The sequence below is a fragment of the Sciurus vulgaris genome, assembly GCF_902686455.1.
Source record: "Sciurus vulgaris genome assembly, chromosome: 2".
NCBI classification, from domain to species: Eukaryota; Metazoa; Chordata; class Mammalia; order Rodentia; family Sciuridae; genus Sciurus; species Sciurus vulgaris.
Window position 1 is genome coordinate 120975470 of NC_136462.1, and position 13584 is coordinate 120989053.

General features: G+C 52.6%; 1 protein-coding gene across 2 annotated transcripts in view; it reads left to right on the forward strand.

The window, feature by feature from the left end:
- Positions 1-7763, forward strand: part of CSK (C-terminal Src kinase) — a 19179-nt gene extending 11416 nt beyond the window's left edge. For both annotated transcript variants that reach the window (XM_079126260.1, XM_079126261.1), the window contains 12 exons: positions 2780-2859; positions 3223-3336; positions 3455-3567; positions 3895-4114; positions 5007-5100; positions 5274-5339; positions 5427-5526; positions 5608-5698; positions 6066-6139; positions 6243-6438; positions 6549-6635; positions 6836-7763. In XM_079126260.1, the coding sequence (XP_078982386.1) occupies positions 2845-2859; positions 3223-3336; positions 3455-3567; positions 3895-4114; positions 5007-5100; positions 5274-5339; positions 5427-5526; positions 5608-5698; positions 6066-6139; positions 6243-6438; positions 6549-6635; positions 6836-7018 (1353 nt within the window). In that variant the 5' untranslated portion in view covers positions 2780-2844 and the 3' untranslated portion in view covers positions 7019-7763. The remainder of the gene's footprint in view (positions 1-2779; positions 2860-3222; positions 3337-3454; positions 3568-3894; positions 4115-5006; positions 5101-5273; positions 5340-5426; positions 5527-5607; positions 5699-6065; positions 6140-6242; positions 6439-6548; positions 6636-6835) is intronic.
- The last annotated feature ends 5821 nt before the right edge of the window (positions 7764-13584 follow it).

Consider the following 13584-nt stretch of genomic DNA (forward strand, 5'->3'; position numbering starts at 1 on the left):
CCCAGAGGCACAGCTAGTAGAGTAAAGGTGATGGGTTTGGCTCCTCTCTCTTCTGGAGCCTCAAGCTTTCAAAGCCTCACCCCTCAAGGCAGCCTACCCTGACTGCTGCTAGGCTTGCCCCTTCCTCTGAGCACCAACGTCTGTGATTCTTATGGCTACTTCTCTCTCCAACACTGCTCTGCCCTGACCCAAGCTCATGTGGTCCTAGTCCAACAGCAGCTCCTGGGGTCATAGTGGGTGCACATAAGGCAGGGGTGTCTTAGGGGCCAGGAAGGAGTGCAGGGCAGATCAAGAGTCTGGAGCAGAACTCTGGAAGATCACTCAAGGTGTGACCCCTGGCAAGGCCACGTGCCTCTCTGGGCCTTACTTGGAGTCCTCGTCCGTAAAATGAAGATAATAATAGCCTGACTTCCAGAGTTGTTAGGATTGGATGAACGGCAACGTGCCAAGGACAGAGCCTGGCACTGAATAAGTGCTCAGAAAACAGGACCTGTTATTATTTTTATTATCATCATTGAGGCAGTGGGGAGGAGGCAGCAGCAGCTGCAGGCTGGGAAGGAGTGTTTGCAAACTGACAGCTGGAAGGGTGACTAACAGGGTAGCAGCCTCCGCGCCCTCCTGCGGTGGCAGCCGGGTTTTAAGTTTGGGGAAGCTGGGGAAGGTGTGGAGATATGGAGACCTGGCAGGGCCTTCTGGCTAAAAGGACCTGAAGGTTGGGGACCAAGCCAACCACAGTGGAACCCCAACTCAAGCTTGGAATGTAATCCCTAACTAGCTTTGTGACCTCAAACAATTGTTCAATCTGTTGAGCCTCGGTGTCCTAGTCTATCAAAAGAGGGTAAGGAGAGCTCACAGTTCCCCATGGAATGCAGTCTGTGGGGCCCAGGTGCAGATTCCTCTACTCATGGTGGCTTAGTCATGTGAATGTGGCTGTGGAAATCCAAGCCCATCCTCCTTGTGCCTCAGTGCCCCTGACTAGAGGTTGATGGGCTGGCCTCTGGATGTAGGAAGGGCTGTGTTCTGCAGAGATGGGGAGTGGGCATACCAGACAAGTTCAGGGTCTCTTTGCACTCCCTCCATAACCTGCTTGCAGGGAGAGGAATGTGAGGCTCAGAAGGGTTGAGTCATTCACCCTGAGTTGCACAGCAGAGCAAGGTTTGAAGCCCAGATCTGCCTGACTGTGTGTAGAGCCAGGGGTGTGGCCTGAAAGTGGTCATTTTCCCTGGGTTCCTTTCTCCCCAGTTTCTGCTGGGCTCCAGGATCAAGGATCCAGAGCTCCCTAGGCCATCTCTTGCCCTCAGAGTCCATCCCTTATTCCATACATTGGTATTGGAAGCCCCCCTGCAACCTGCAAGGTTTATGCCAGGCCCACTCGAAACCTTCCTATACAGCCTAGACAGGGCTGGGCTCTGGAAGCTTGGGGTCACAGAGTCCCAGGTGAAGCCTGTCCCACCTTCCATCTCCATTGACTCCTACCCTGACCAGTTTCTCAGGCTGTGCCTGTCTCCTACCTATCCCAGTGCCTTTGCTCTGCCTGCCACATCAGCATTCTCTCTGGGGTGCCTTCTCTGTCCTTCCCTCTGTCCTTGTAAACCCTTCAGTCTTCAGGGCTCAGCTTATTACTCCCCAAACACACCTCTGCGCTGAAATGTTCTCTCCCACCATCTGATAATGTTTGTTACCATCAGCCCAACTGCTAGAACCCTCCATCCCATCAAAAGGAGTATGGTGACAAGGTTCATGGAGAAGTCTGTCCCATTGAAAGTGTGGCCACAGAGGTGCCTCTGGGCTGTGTTTGGGAAGGTTGTGGTGGTGGAGGGAATCAGGCACGGGTATGCAGACAAGGTCAGCTTGCTGCTCTTGGGATGTGGGGTTGGTTGGTGCAGTTCTTTGGGTGGTTCAATTTCATTGAAGTAAACACATACCAAAAAGCTCACCAGTCATAGGGTGCAACTCAGTGAATTTCCACAGTCTGCGTTCGGGTGGTTCATATAACCATCACCCAGAGGTTCCCACTTCCCCTTCTAGTCTCCCTCAGTGCAGTCATTCAGACAGCAGGGATTGGTTTGGCCAGATTTTGAGCTTCATACAAACAGAATCACATAGTATGTGCTTTTCTGTGACTGGCTTCTTGGTTGATGTTATGTTTAAGAATTCATCAGGGCTGTTTTGTAGCTGAAGTGTATGGTGCTTGTCCCTGTACAGTGTCCCCTTTTGTAACCATTTCACTCCCTGGGCACTTGAGCAGTTTGAGGTCTACTACAAAATGCTCACCTGAGTGAGCCTGTGCCTATCCTGGTAGGCATGTGCCCTATTTTCTGTTGGGTATGTACCTAGAACGGGGCTCTGTACACCAGGGCAAGCTTTTGTAGAGGAACCTGCTAGACCCACTGAGCACAAGGCACTTTCTCAGGTAACATAGCATCTTCTGAATCTCACAGAGCTGACCTGGGCTCCCTTTCTCACCAGGCCAGCTGCTGCCCTGGGCTTGGGGCTGTTGGGCAGGTAACTCTAGTGCTGCTGACCCTTCGAGCCTCCTTTGCTCCCCTTGATCATTCTGTTGGACCTCAAGGCCCCCTGTGTACTTAGGGTTGGATGACATCCTCTGACCCTGGGAGACTTCATGCTCCTGCCTGAGTCTGGAGAGTCTGGCCCCCACTTTCTGTCTCTTGGAAGCCTTGGCACCTGATCACACTCCCGTGGGGAAGGAGTCGATCCCAGTTATGGGTAGAGGCCATCTCTTCTGACCCCTCTTCAATCTTCATACTTCTCCCCCCAGCTCTAATGGTACCAAGTGACAGGTCAGCCTTCCTGTGACACGGAGACACCAGATCTCCTGAGAAGATGTCGGCAATACAGGTACTGCAGAGGTGCAGGTCTCAGGCATTTCTGCATCCCTACCACCTCCAGGGGTGCTCAGCGGAGGAGAGAGCAGGGGGAGCTTAGATCAGCTTATCTTCCTTTTTCCCACCTTCTTGTCCCAACCCAGGCTTTCAATAAAGTAAAATTCCAGCGCCCACTGTCACACACAGGGCCTCAAGATGGGTGCACATGTCTGGGGTGGTAAGAAAATCTCAGCTGGAAGGGACCCAGAGTTCTCAGGAAATAAATGCCTCCATGAGCCTGGAGGTCAACTGAGAGTCTGTGACATCAAGGGTGTGCAGGCAGGTGGGTGGAGAGGAGCCCCAGGATGCCCCTGCCCACCTGTCACCTGCCCTGCAGGCCGCCTGGCCATCCGGTACAGAATGTATTGCCAAGTACAACTTCCATGGCACTGCTGAGCAGGACCTTCCCTTCTGCAAAGGAGACGTGCTCACCATTGTGGCCGTCACCAAGGTACTCAGGGACCTTATATGTCCACCCCACTCTCCAACCTCTGGGACTTCCTTCTGGGTTTGGTTCCCTTGCAGGGGAGGGTGGATCTGAGGATGTGTCTGGGCTGCCCTCTCACCAGGACCCCAATTGGTACAAGGCCAAGAACAAGGTGGGCCGTGAAGGCATCATCCCAGCCAACTATGTCCAGAAGCGGGAGGGTGTGAAGGCAGGCACCAAACTCAGCCTCATGCCGTGAGTACCACAAGATGGTGGAATAAAAATGGAAGTGAGCATGGTCCTTCTAGAAGAGCATCAGAAGAAAGCCTGGCGCCAGAGTAAGGGACTTGTATGTAGGTCCAAGAGGAGGGTTAGGACATTGTCCAGACCTCACAGAGTGGGGAGCAGGAGGGGTTTGACAAGGACCGAAGAAGAAAGGGACAGGGAGCAGGTAAGGGTTCCCTGGCTGAGCAAGTGGGACCTTCAGGAACAGAGGGAGCACCTTCAGAAAGCAGAACCTGGGGTGCCAGGGTGGTCAGAACCCTTGGGCCACTATGACCCCCTGGCCACACCACTCCCCAGCTGGTTCCATGGCAAGATCACACGGGAGCAGGCTGAGCGGCTTCTGTACCCACCGGAGACAGGCCTGTTCCTGGTGCGGGAAAGTACCAACTACCCTGGGGATTACACACTGTGCGTGAGCTGCGATGGCAAAGTGGAGCACTACCGCATCATGTACCATGCCAGCAAACTCAGCATTGATGAAGAAGTGTACTTCGAGAACCTAATGCAACTAGTGGAGGTGAGAGTGGGAGGGTACCTGCAGGTCTCCTCACCATGCCTGTGTACACCCCTGAACCCATCTGCAGATACCAACACACAACCCTAGATTCCAGCTCTAGTCCTACCTCTTTGGTGGGCTGACCTGACATGTGGGCAACCTCCGAACCCTTATTTTCCTCAACTTGAATGGAGCGCCTGCTGCATGCCAGAACTGGCCTCTGACCCCACAATGCTCCCACAAGGAAGTGGCATCCCCATTTCGTAGACTGGGACCTAAAGGTTCAGAGCAATTAAGGGCCCGGACTTAATTAGAAGTTCCAGAACTAGCATCTGATTCTCTTGTCCTAGAACTCCCTTCCCCTTGCAGAACCACATGCCCAGATGTGTGTATATAAACAGGAGCTATACACCTTGACGGTCAGATACCTCTCGGCTCCCACACCTGCATGGACATGCCCACAGGTCCCTGCAGCTTCCAAGGCCAGCTCTGGCAGATCTGGCCAGGCCACACCTAGCATCCAGTAGCTACAGGTGGCCTCTAGATGCCTCCAGACTCCTCTCCTTCCCTCTGCTGTCTTGGCAGGGGAGGGTGGGGTTCTGAGCACACCTGGCTAGAGGTTGGTATCAGGACCAAACCAGAGTTTGCCCTCTGCCTCAGGATTCTGGTGAACCTTCGTGGTAGCAACAACCAGCTGTCTCTCCAAGCAGCTGGGTGTAGAGTGGCATGGGAAATGGGCAGACATTCCTGCCTTGCCAGAAATGGGGAGCCCTCCCTATGCAAAACAACTCCAGGCTGGGCGGGATCAGCCTCAGCTGCCCTCTGGTGGTCAGGCCAGAGCAGTGCATGTGAGCTGGTATGACATGGGTCCCATGTCATACCAGCTGGCTGTAAGTACCTCTCCTCTCCCCAGCACTACACCACTGATGCTGATGGACTCTGCACTCGCCTCATCAAACCAAAGGTCATGGAGGGCACGGTAGCAGCCCAGGATGAATTTTACCGCAGTGAGTGCACCTACCCCCAAACCTCCTACTCACCCACCACCTCTCCATCCCCAGGCCTCTGGCTCTGCCCACATCCTAGAGGCCTAGAGACCACCAGTCAGGAGATAGTCCAGTCTATCTGTCCCATCAGGGGCCCTGTCCAGCATCCACACCCTCACTGACTCCTCCCGCAGGTGGCTGGGCACTGAACATGAAGGAGCTGAAGTTGCTACAGACCATTGGGAAGGGAGAGTTCGGAGGTGAGCTGGAGGGGCCTGGAGCCCTGGGAAGGGCCTGGAACAGGGAGCTCTGGGGAGTCCAGGAACAGCCCTCAATTCTCCTTCCAGATGTAATGCTGGGTGATTACCGGGGGAACAAAGTTGCCGTCAAGTGCATTAAGAATGACGCCACCGCCCAGGCCTTCCTGGCTGAAGCCTCGGTCATGACGTGAGTAGGGGGAAGGCTGTCCATGGACGAGGGCAGGGGAGGCTGAACTGGGCAGGCTCCAACCACCCTGTCCTACCCCAGGCAACTTCGGCACAGCAACCTGGTGCAGCTCCTCGGTGTAATTGTGGAGGAGAAGGGTGGGCTCTACATCGTCACTGAGTACATGGCCAAGGTGAGCACCTGCCCCAAGTCCCTGCCAGGTCTGCCCCCTGAATTCTCTCTGCCCCCATCCCAACTGAGCTTTGAAGTCACCAGGGCCTGATTTTTGTCCTGGCTCATTATTTACTGACTTTGACTTTGAACAATTCAAATTACCTCTTCAAACCTGTTTCCTCATCTGTGAAATGAATAATAAAGTCTACCCTCTGAGATTTTGTGAGGATTGAGAGAGAATGCTGACGTGGTGTACAGCAGCAATGTCCCATTCCTTCCCTCTTCGTAGTCCCCTGGTATCACCATTTACCTGCCCTCAAGCCCACTGTTCAGAGGGCTGCAGGGCAAGTCTGACTTGTGGGGCTAATCTGTCTGTCCTGCTCCCAGGGAGCCTGGTGGACTACCTGAGGTCTCGGGGTCGGTCGGTGCTGGGCGGAGACTGTCTCCTGAAGTTCTCACTGTGAGTGAAGCAGTCCCTGGGGTTGGGGTAAGGGTTCTAGGAAGACCCCCCACCCTGCTGTGGGAGCCCTGTCTGAGGGGCCATGTGACTGGCCTGCCCCCAGAGACGTCTGTGAGGCCATGGAATACCTCGAGGGCAACAACTTCGTGCACCGGGACCTGGCTGCCAGAAATGTGCTGGTGTCTGAGGACAATGTGGCCAAGGTCAGCGACTTTGGCCTCACCAAGGAGGCCTCCAGCACCCAGGACACAGGCAAACTGCCAGTCAAGTGGACAGCCCCTGAGGCTCTGAGAGAGAAGGTGGGACCAGCCTTCCCCTGGGTCCTAAGCTGAGGTGGGCTAGGGTCCTGTGTCACCCACCACCCCTAGATTCTTAGGATCTGACGCTGCTTCTCCCATCCACATATCAGAAATTCTCCACCAAGTCTGACGTGTGGAGCTTTGGAATCCTTCTCTGGGAAATCTACTCCTTTGGGCGAGTGCCTTACCCAAGAATTGTGAGTCTAGGTGCCGGGGCCTGTTGAATGGCTGGGACTGATCAGATGGCAGGGGTGTGCCATTCCATTGGGTCTGAAGCCTCAGGCCTGCCTGGGGGAATTTCCAGGCCACTTCCTAGCCTGGGTCTGAGACAGCTGAAGTGGGTGGTCCTCCCCAGGGTCAGGCATTACACTAATGCATACCATCCACCTGCCCACAGCCCCTGAAGGACGTCGTCCCTCGGGTGGAGAAGGGCTATAAGATGGACGCCCCTGATGGCTGCCCGCCTGCAGTCTACGAGGTCATGAAGAACTGCTGGCATCTGGATGCCACCATGCGGCCCTCCTTCCTCCAGCTTCGAGAGCAGCTTGAGCACATCAAAGCCCATGAGCTGCACCTGTGACCTCTGCTTCCACCCAGGTCATGGGCCTGTGGGGACTGAACCTGGAAGATCACAGACCTGGTGCCCCTGCTGCTCGCTGGGCCTGAACCTGAACTGAGCCCCAGTGGGCTGGCAGGCTTCTTTCCTCTGCCCAGCCTGTCCCCTCTGGCCCCCCAGGGACCCCACCTAGGCCAGGCACCTTCTCTCATGGACCTACTTGTAGGCCTTGGGGTGCCTACTGCAGGTGCCAGGAAGGGAGGTGGCTGAGGAGCGGAGGCAGTGCCCCCATCACAGTCAGCCTTCCTCTGGCCTCCCATCGCTCGCCTTCTTAGAGTTTTATTCCCTTACTTTTTTGAGATTTTTTCCGTGTGTTTATTTTTTATTATTTTTCAAGATAAGGAGAAAGAAAGTACCCAGCAAATGGGCATTTTACAAGAAGTACGAATCTTATTTTTCCTGTCCTTTCCCCCAGGGTGGGAGGGACCGGCCCCTTTCTAGGGACCCATGCCCCAGCCTCGTTCCCCATTCCGTGTTCTGTGTCCCATGTTGCCTCGGTCGCCCCGTGTTTGCGCTTAACCATGTTGCACTGTTTGCATGCGCCCGAGGCAGACGTCTGTCAGGGGCTTGGATTTCATGTGCCGCTGCCGCTCGCCCACCTGCCTTGTGAGATGGAATCGTAATAAACCACTCCATGAGGACACCGACACCCAGCCTCGGCGCTTCCTCGGCCGAGTCTGCCTGTCCTGCCGGGTCGTCCCCCCCATGCCATTTTGTCCATCCCTCTGTCTCTGTGAGTGGGGCTGGGGGGAAGCATGGCTGGGAAATGTAGCCTCCGCTTTGTGTCAGCTGCACGAGCGACTGTTCTGTGTCTGCCCATGGGGAAGCGCTCACTGCCCACCCCTCCCCACCCAGCTGCCACCCGGCCCTGGGGCTGGGGGGTGGAGCTGTCCACCGGATGCTGCCTGAAGGTCCTGGGCTGCCTCTCCTGCTGTGTTCAAGCCTTCAGCACAAGGAGGGCTGGGGCTGAAGATGGGGGAAGGGGCTAGGCCTGACCAGATGGGTAGCGGATCCCTTGGCAGATGAACAGCTCAAGCTTAAAGATGCTAATCCTGGAGGGTGTTGGGGAAGGGGCCGTTCCAGGTTTTGGTGGTTCTCACCGTTCACCTACCATGTAACAGCTTTGCCCTGGCCCCACCCTCACCTGCACCAAGCCCTGTGCCTTACTGGACTTTGCAGGGGATGGAGATCCAGCCCTGTGTTCAGGGACCTTCCCTCCCCACTCCATACAAGGCACACAGATAGGGAATGAGGACCAGCCATGGGGCTTCTCTCCCTGCATTCAGGTTGTTGAGCAGAGCCTGGGAAGATGGGGAGGGCTTGATTCAATCCCTGAGGCAGGTGGGGGGTTCCTCTCCCTCTGCAGCAAGACTGAAAAGCAGGTTGTTCTTCCCTGAAGTGTGCCTGGTACTTGCTTCTCAGCCCTGCTGCAGTTCCTGCCACTGTACCCTCTCCTCACCAGTGCAGCAGCTCCTCACCTCCATCTTCTGCACACACTGCCAGACTAATTTTTCTGAAAGTGGACCATTATTCATTCATTCAACAGCAAATATTTGTATACTGACTGTGTGCTAGGCCTCGCACTCATCAGTGAGCAAAAGCAAACCCTGTGGATTTCATGTTTCAAAAGACAATCACGTGTAGTAACAAATATCAATGCTACGAAAGAAACCCCTAACGTGGGAATCTTCTGTGTAGATCAAGGAGTGCTTCCTGGAAGAAGCATTTAAGATCAGAAGGATGAGCAGGAGCACAGGTGGTGGTGAGCAGCACGCCAGGGAGAGCTGTTGAGACTAGAGAGGACTCTCCATGAAGATGGGTGAAGATGCTGTACAGACAGCCTAGGGCTGAAAATGGAGTTGGAAATCTGTAGCCAGAACGTGGCTTTTACCAAGTCAAGAGCCATGGGAAGCCAGTAATAGGCTTTGAGCAGGACAGGAGATTGACATGTCAGATTGTAGTTTTTAAATGATCACCCTTGGCTGGGTGTGGCGTCCTGTAATCTCAGCAATTTGGGATGTTGAGACAGGAGTATCACAAGCTTGAGACCAGCCTGGGCAGCTTGGTGAGACCCTGTCTCAAAATAATACAAAGAGAATGGTGGGAGGTATATGGACCAGAGAGCTGTAAGGGGTAAAATTGATCAAACTTGGTAATGGATTCTGTATAAGGGTGAAGAGATGCCTGACTTTACCCTGATGACTAGATGCAGGAGTGTAGGTGCCAGGCACCTGCTGAGCGAGGGAACCAGGAGCTCATGCTTAGGAGGAAGTGTCAGTTCTGTTAAAGGTATATTGAGTTTTAAGTGCCCTTGAAATTGCCAAGAGGCGGGGTTGTGATGACCCATACCTGTAATCACAGTGACTTAGGAGGCTGAGGCAGAAAGATCACAAGTTCCAGGCCAGCCCCAGCAATTTAGCCAGACTTGTCTCAAAATATAAAAAAGTTGTGGCTAAGGATGTAGCTCAATGGTTCAATCCCCATTCCCCGGGGGGGGCGGGGGGGGGGGGGGACAAAGAAAAACTGTTAAGGTGTTGGGAAAGTTGTTAGAACCCATACACTAAAGAGAGAAATTTTGAGTTATCAGCTGATAGATTTAAACATGAAACCATGGGCAAGTATGAGGTTACTGTGGGAAGACACAGAAGAGAAAAAGTCCAAGATCAATCCTTTTTTTTTTTTTGGTGCTGGGGATCAAACCCAGGGCCTTAATGCTTGCAAGGCAAGCACTCTACCAACTGAGCTATCTCCCCAGCCCTAAGATCAATCCTTGAGGGACTCTTATCATTGGAAAAATCAAAATGAAGAAATTGGCCACACGGGTACAGAGAACAGCCCCCAAATAGGAGGAAGCAGGAGAGGGCTGCATCATAGGCCAAGGGAGAGACCCGAGCGTGGCCCCAAGGTTCCTGGCTTCCCAAGAGACATGGAAACAGAGGCCGAGTTCTTGCTGGTTTTAACCACAAGGAAGTCATTGTTAGCCTTAGCAGTATCTGTCTTTTGTAGGGACCAGTTCCAGATTGCAGTGGCTAGAAGGTACAAGCAATCAGAGGTCAACAACTTTCTGAGGAATTTAACTGTAATGGAGAGGAAGGAGAGGTTGAAAGTTAGAGGAGAATATGGAGAGATTTTTTTATGAGGGCAAAGGCTTCAGCAAATTTGACTGCAAGTGGGAAGGACATTGACTTCTAGATCATGTCTGAGTCCTGAAAGGGAAGCTGAAGATACAAAGGGGAGGAAATGGCAGGGGAACCTTCCTTAAGAGCAAGGGATGGGAGGCTGGGCCCAGAGCACAGGGAGAGAAGGTCTGGGAGGGGAAAGGGATAGTCCCTCTGAAATTGCAGAGTAGGAGAGAGTTCACACAGAGAGTTCACAGAGAAATGCTTAACAACCAAATCCAGGGCAGGGGGTGGGGTGGGGGACTCTGTTTGAGAGCATTTGTGACACCTATGGATGAGTACTCTCTCCATGGCCAGTTTCAGCCTACCAACTGACCTTCACTAAATGGGGGTGGGTGGAGATTTTCAGAGCTCTCATTAGCTAGTTCAAGTCAACTAGGGCCCCAAACCCTGTAACAGTGCCTGTGTGAAGGGGTAGGGCCCAGCTGATAGGGTCCTGAGTGAAAGCAGGCCCAGGCAGCTGAATGTTCCCATTCTTTTTCCACCTGATAGCATGTCCCCATTCATTCATTAGTCCTTTCTCAACCACACACAGTCTCATTTACTAGGTTGGCCCTCTTTCTCATCTTTCCCTTCTGCTCTGTGCTGGCTGCTGGCTCCTTGTAGGTGAGTAGACATCTTTAGGAGCTCATGGACAAATTGGGGAGCCCTCTTCTCCAGACTCTCAACTTGGTGCCCAGAAATCTGGTGGGGTGACACCTGCTCCCTGATACCAGCACCAGCTAGTGAGACAAGCAATGGGAGGTGCCAGGCAGCTTCTCGGACACTGGGAGGCAGGCAGGGACAGCAAAGGCATTCCTGGCAAAAGAAGGGCGGTGCTTGGGGCAAAGCTGGTGAGGTGCTTCAGTGTAAGTGGGCTCAGGTGCCAAAGGGTGTGGTTTGGGAGCGAGTGAGGCTGAAGCGGTCCAGACCCCGCTTGGCTTAGCAGGTCAAAAGAGGGCCTTGACTCCATGCTAAGATGACCAGGAGCCGTTGAAGGCTTTAGGACAGAGGAATGATGTGATCAGATCTGCATTTTAGGAAGATGACACTGACCTGGAGGAGGTCCAGGTTGTAGGTGGAGATGAGAACGGTAGGGAGGCTGCAGCAAGGTTGGAGGGTGATTAGTGGTGGCCTGGGCTGCAGAAACAGTGTAGAGAGGAAGGGAAATCCAGCTGGCTTTTTTTTTTTTCCTGCGTGTGTTGTGTGTGTGTGTGTGTGTGTGTTGTATTAGAGATTGAACCCAGGGCACTTTTCCACTGAGCTACAGTTCCTGCCTTTATTCTGAGACAGGTTCTCACGAAGTTGCTTAGGGCCTCACTAAATTTTGGGGGCTGCTCTCGAACTTGTGATCCTCCTGCCTCAGTCTCCCCAGTAGCTGGGATTACAGTTGTCGCCACCACACGTGGACCCCAGCCCTTTTTACTTTTTTTATTTTGAGATAGGATCTTGCTAAATTACCAAGATTGACCTTGAACTTGGGATTCTCCTGCCTCAGCCTCCTGAGTTGCTAGGGTTACAGGCTCAGCTGGCATTTTACTGAGCTGAGCACTCAGTCTGCCAGGTCTTTGGTTTGTATTACCTCCTGGAACTCTCTAGAAACTCTTGGAGGTATACACGATCATTTTTTAAATTTTTTTGGTACCAGAGATTGAACCTAGGTGCACTTAAACACTGAGCCACATCCCCAGTACTTTCAAATTTTTTTTTATCTTGAGAAGGAGTCTCACTAATTGCTTAGGGCCGTACTAAGTTGCTGAGAATGGCTTAGAACTTGTGATCCTCTTGCCTCAGCCTCTTGAGCTTCTGGGATTATAAGTGTGTCCTACTGTACCCAACTCTGGTATATACTGTTACTGTCCCCACATTACAAACAAGGAAACTCAGGCTTAGAGAAATTGAGGGACATGGTGACACAGTCTAAGCATGGCAAGAGCAAACTTAAGAGCTAGCTGATGACTGGATTCAGGGGATGAGGCAGGAAGGATCTGGGGGAGTTCCTTTTATCTTTTGGACTGATGAGGTATGAGACCCAGAGGAGGCTGGGTAGGGGCTAATGAAGAGAAATTCAGTTTGGACATGATATTGGGAGAGTCTTAGTGACAATCAAGCAGAGATATCCCCTGCAGAGAGACAGAGAGACATTCTTTCGGGGCCAGTTGCTCCAGGGCAAGGCTGCACTGCTAGTAGGGATTTAGGAATCAAGAATATAGCGAAGTGCTGGAAGCTGTGGGTCTAGATAAGCTGGGCCAGGGAGCATATGGAGAATGAGGAAGGAAAGGAGCCCTGAGGAGCCCCAATTTAGGGGAAAAAAAGCCCCAATTTTGGGAAAAAAACAGCTAAGGGAGCAACCCAGGCAGGGGAGAAGCAGGTGAGCAAGGCAGGGGCCTCAGAGCATAGGAAAGGGAGGCCTCACCAACATAGAGATATTGGGGTGGGGGACACGGGCAACCCTGAATATTGCAGAGGTTGGGTTGAGAAGAGCCCACTAGGTCCAGACAACAGGCCCCATTGCTCAGGTCTTACTAGAGCAATTCTCATAGAGCACAGGGCAGGGGCTGGAAGGATGGAGTGAGGACCAGGAAGAAAGGACGGTCAGGATCCACATTTCCAAAACTTGGTTGACTGTGAAGGCCAGGGGGAGAGAGCAAGCAAAGGTGTTGAGGGCTTAGTGTTGAGAAAGGGCTTCTTTTAGCACATCCTGAAACTGTCCATTTACAACCATGACTTCAGTCAATTTCTAGAGCTTTAGGAACTGAGTGCTACTGGGCACTTACAAAGCCCAGCAAAACTTAGCTATCCAGCACTGCAGAGGCAGCTCAGATGTGCAGTGCATGTCTAGCACATGTGTAGCCCTGGGTCCCATCCCCAGCATTGAAGAAAAAACAAATTATGGTTCTTAACTGCTTAGAAGACTAAGGCAGGAGGATCACAAGTTTGAAGCCAGCCTAAGCCACTTAGACCCTGACTCAAAGTAAAATGGGCCAGGGATGTGGCTCGGTAGTAGAGGTAGAGCACTGCCTAGTATGCCCAAGGTCCCGGGTTTAGTCCCCAGTGCCACAAAGGGAAAGGAAGAAACAAAGAAAGACTTCAGCTATCCAGAATGCTTGGCTAATGAATGACTCTGGAAAATCAGCCTTTATTTGAACAAAATACTCAAAGTATAAGGTTCCTTACCTTTAAAAAATTTTTTTTATCACAGAAATAGTGAAACAAAAATAGGCGGGGGGTGTAGCTCAGTGAGCCCTCAGCATTTGTGAGGGCCTGGGTTCCATGAGCAGCACCACAAAAAATAAGTAGAAAATAGAACTGTATAATAAACCCCAAATTCCTATCATTTAGCTTCAACAGTTATCAACTCAAGGTCAGTTC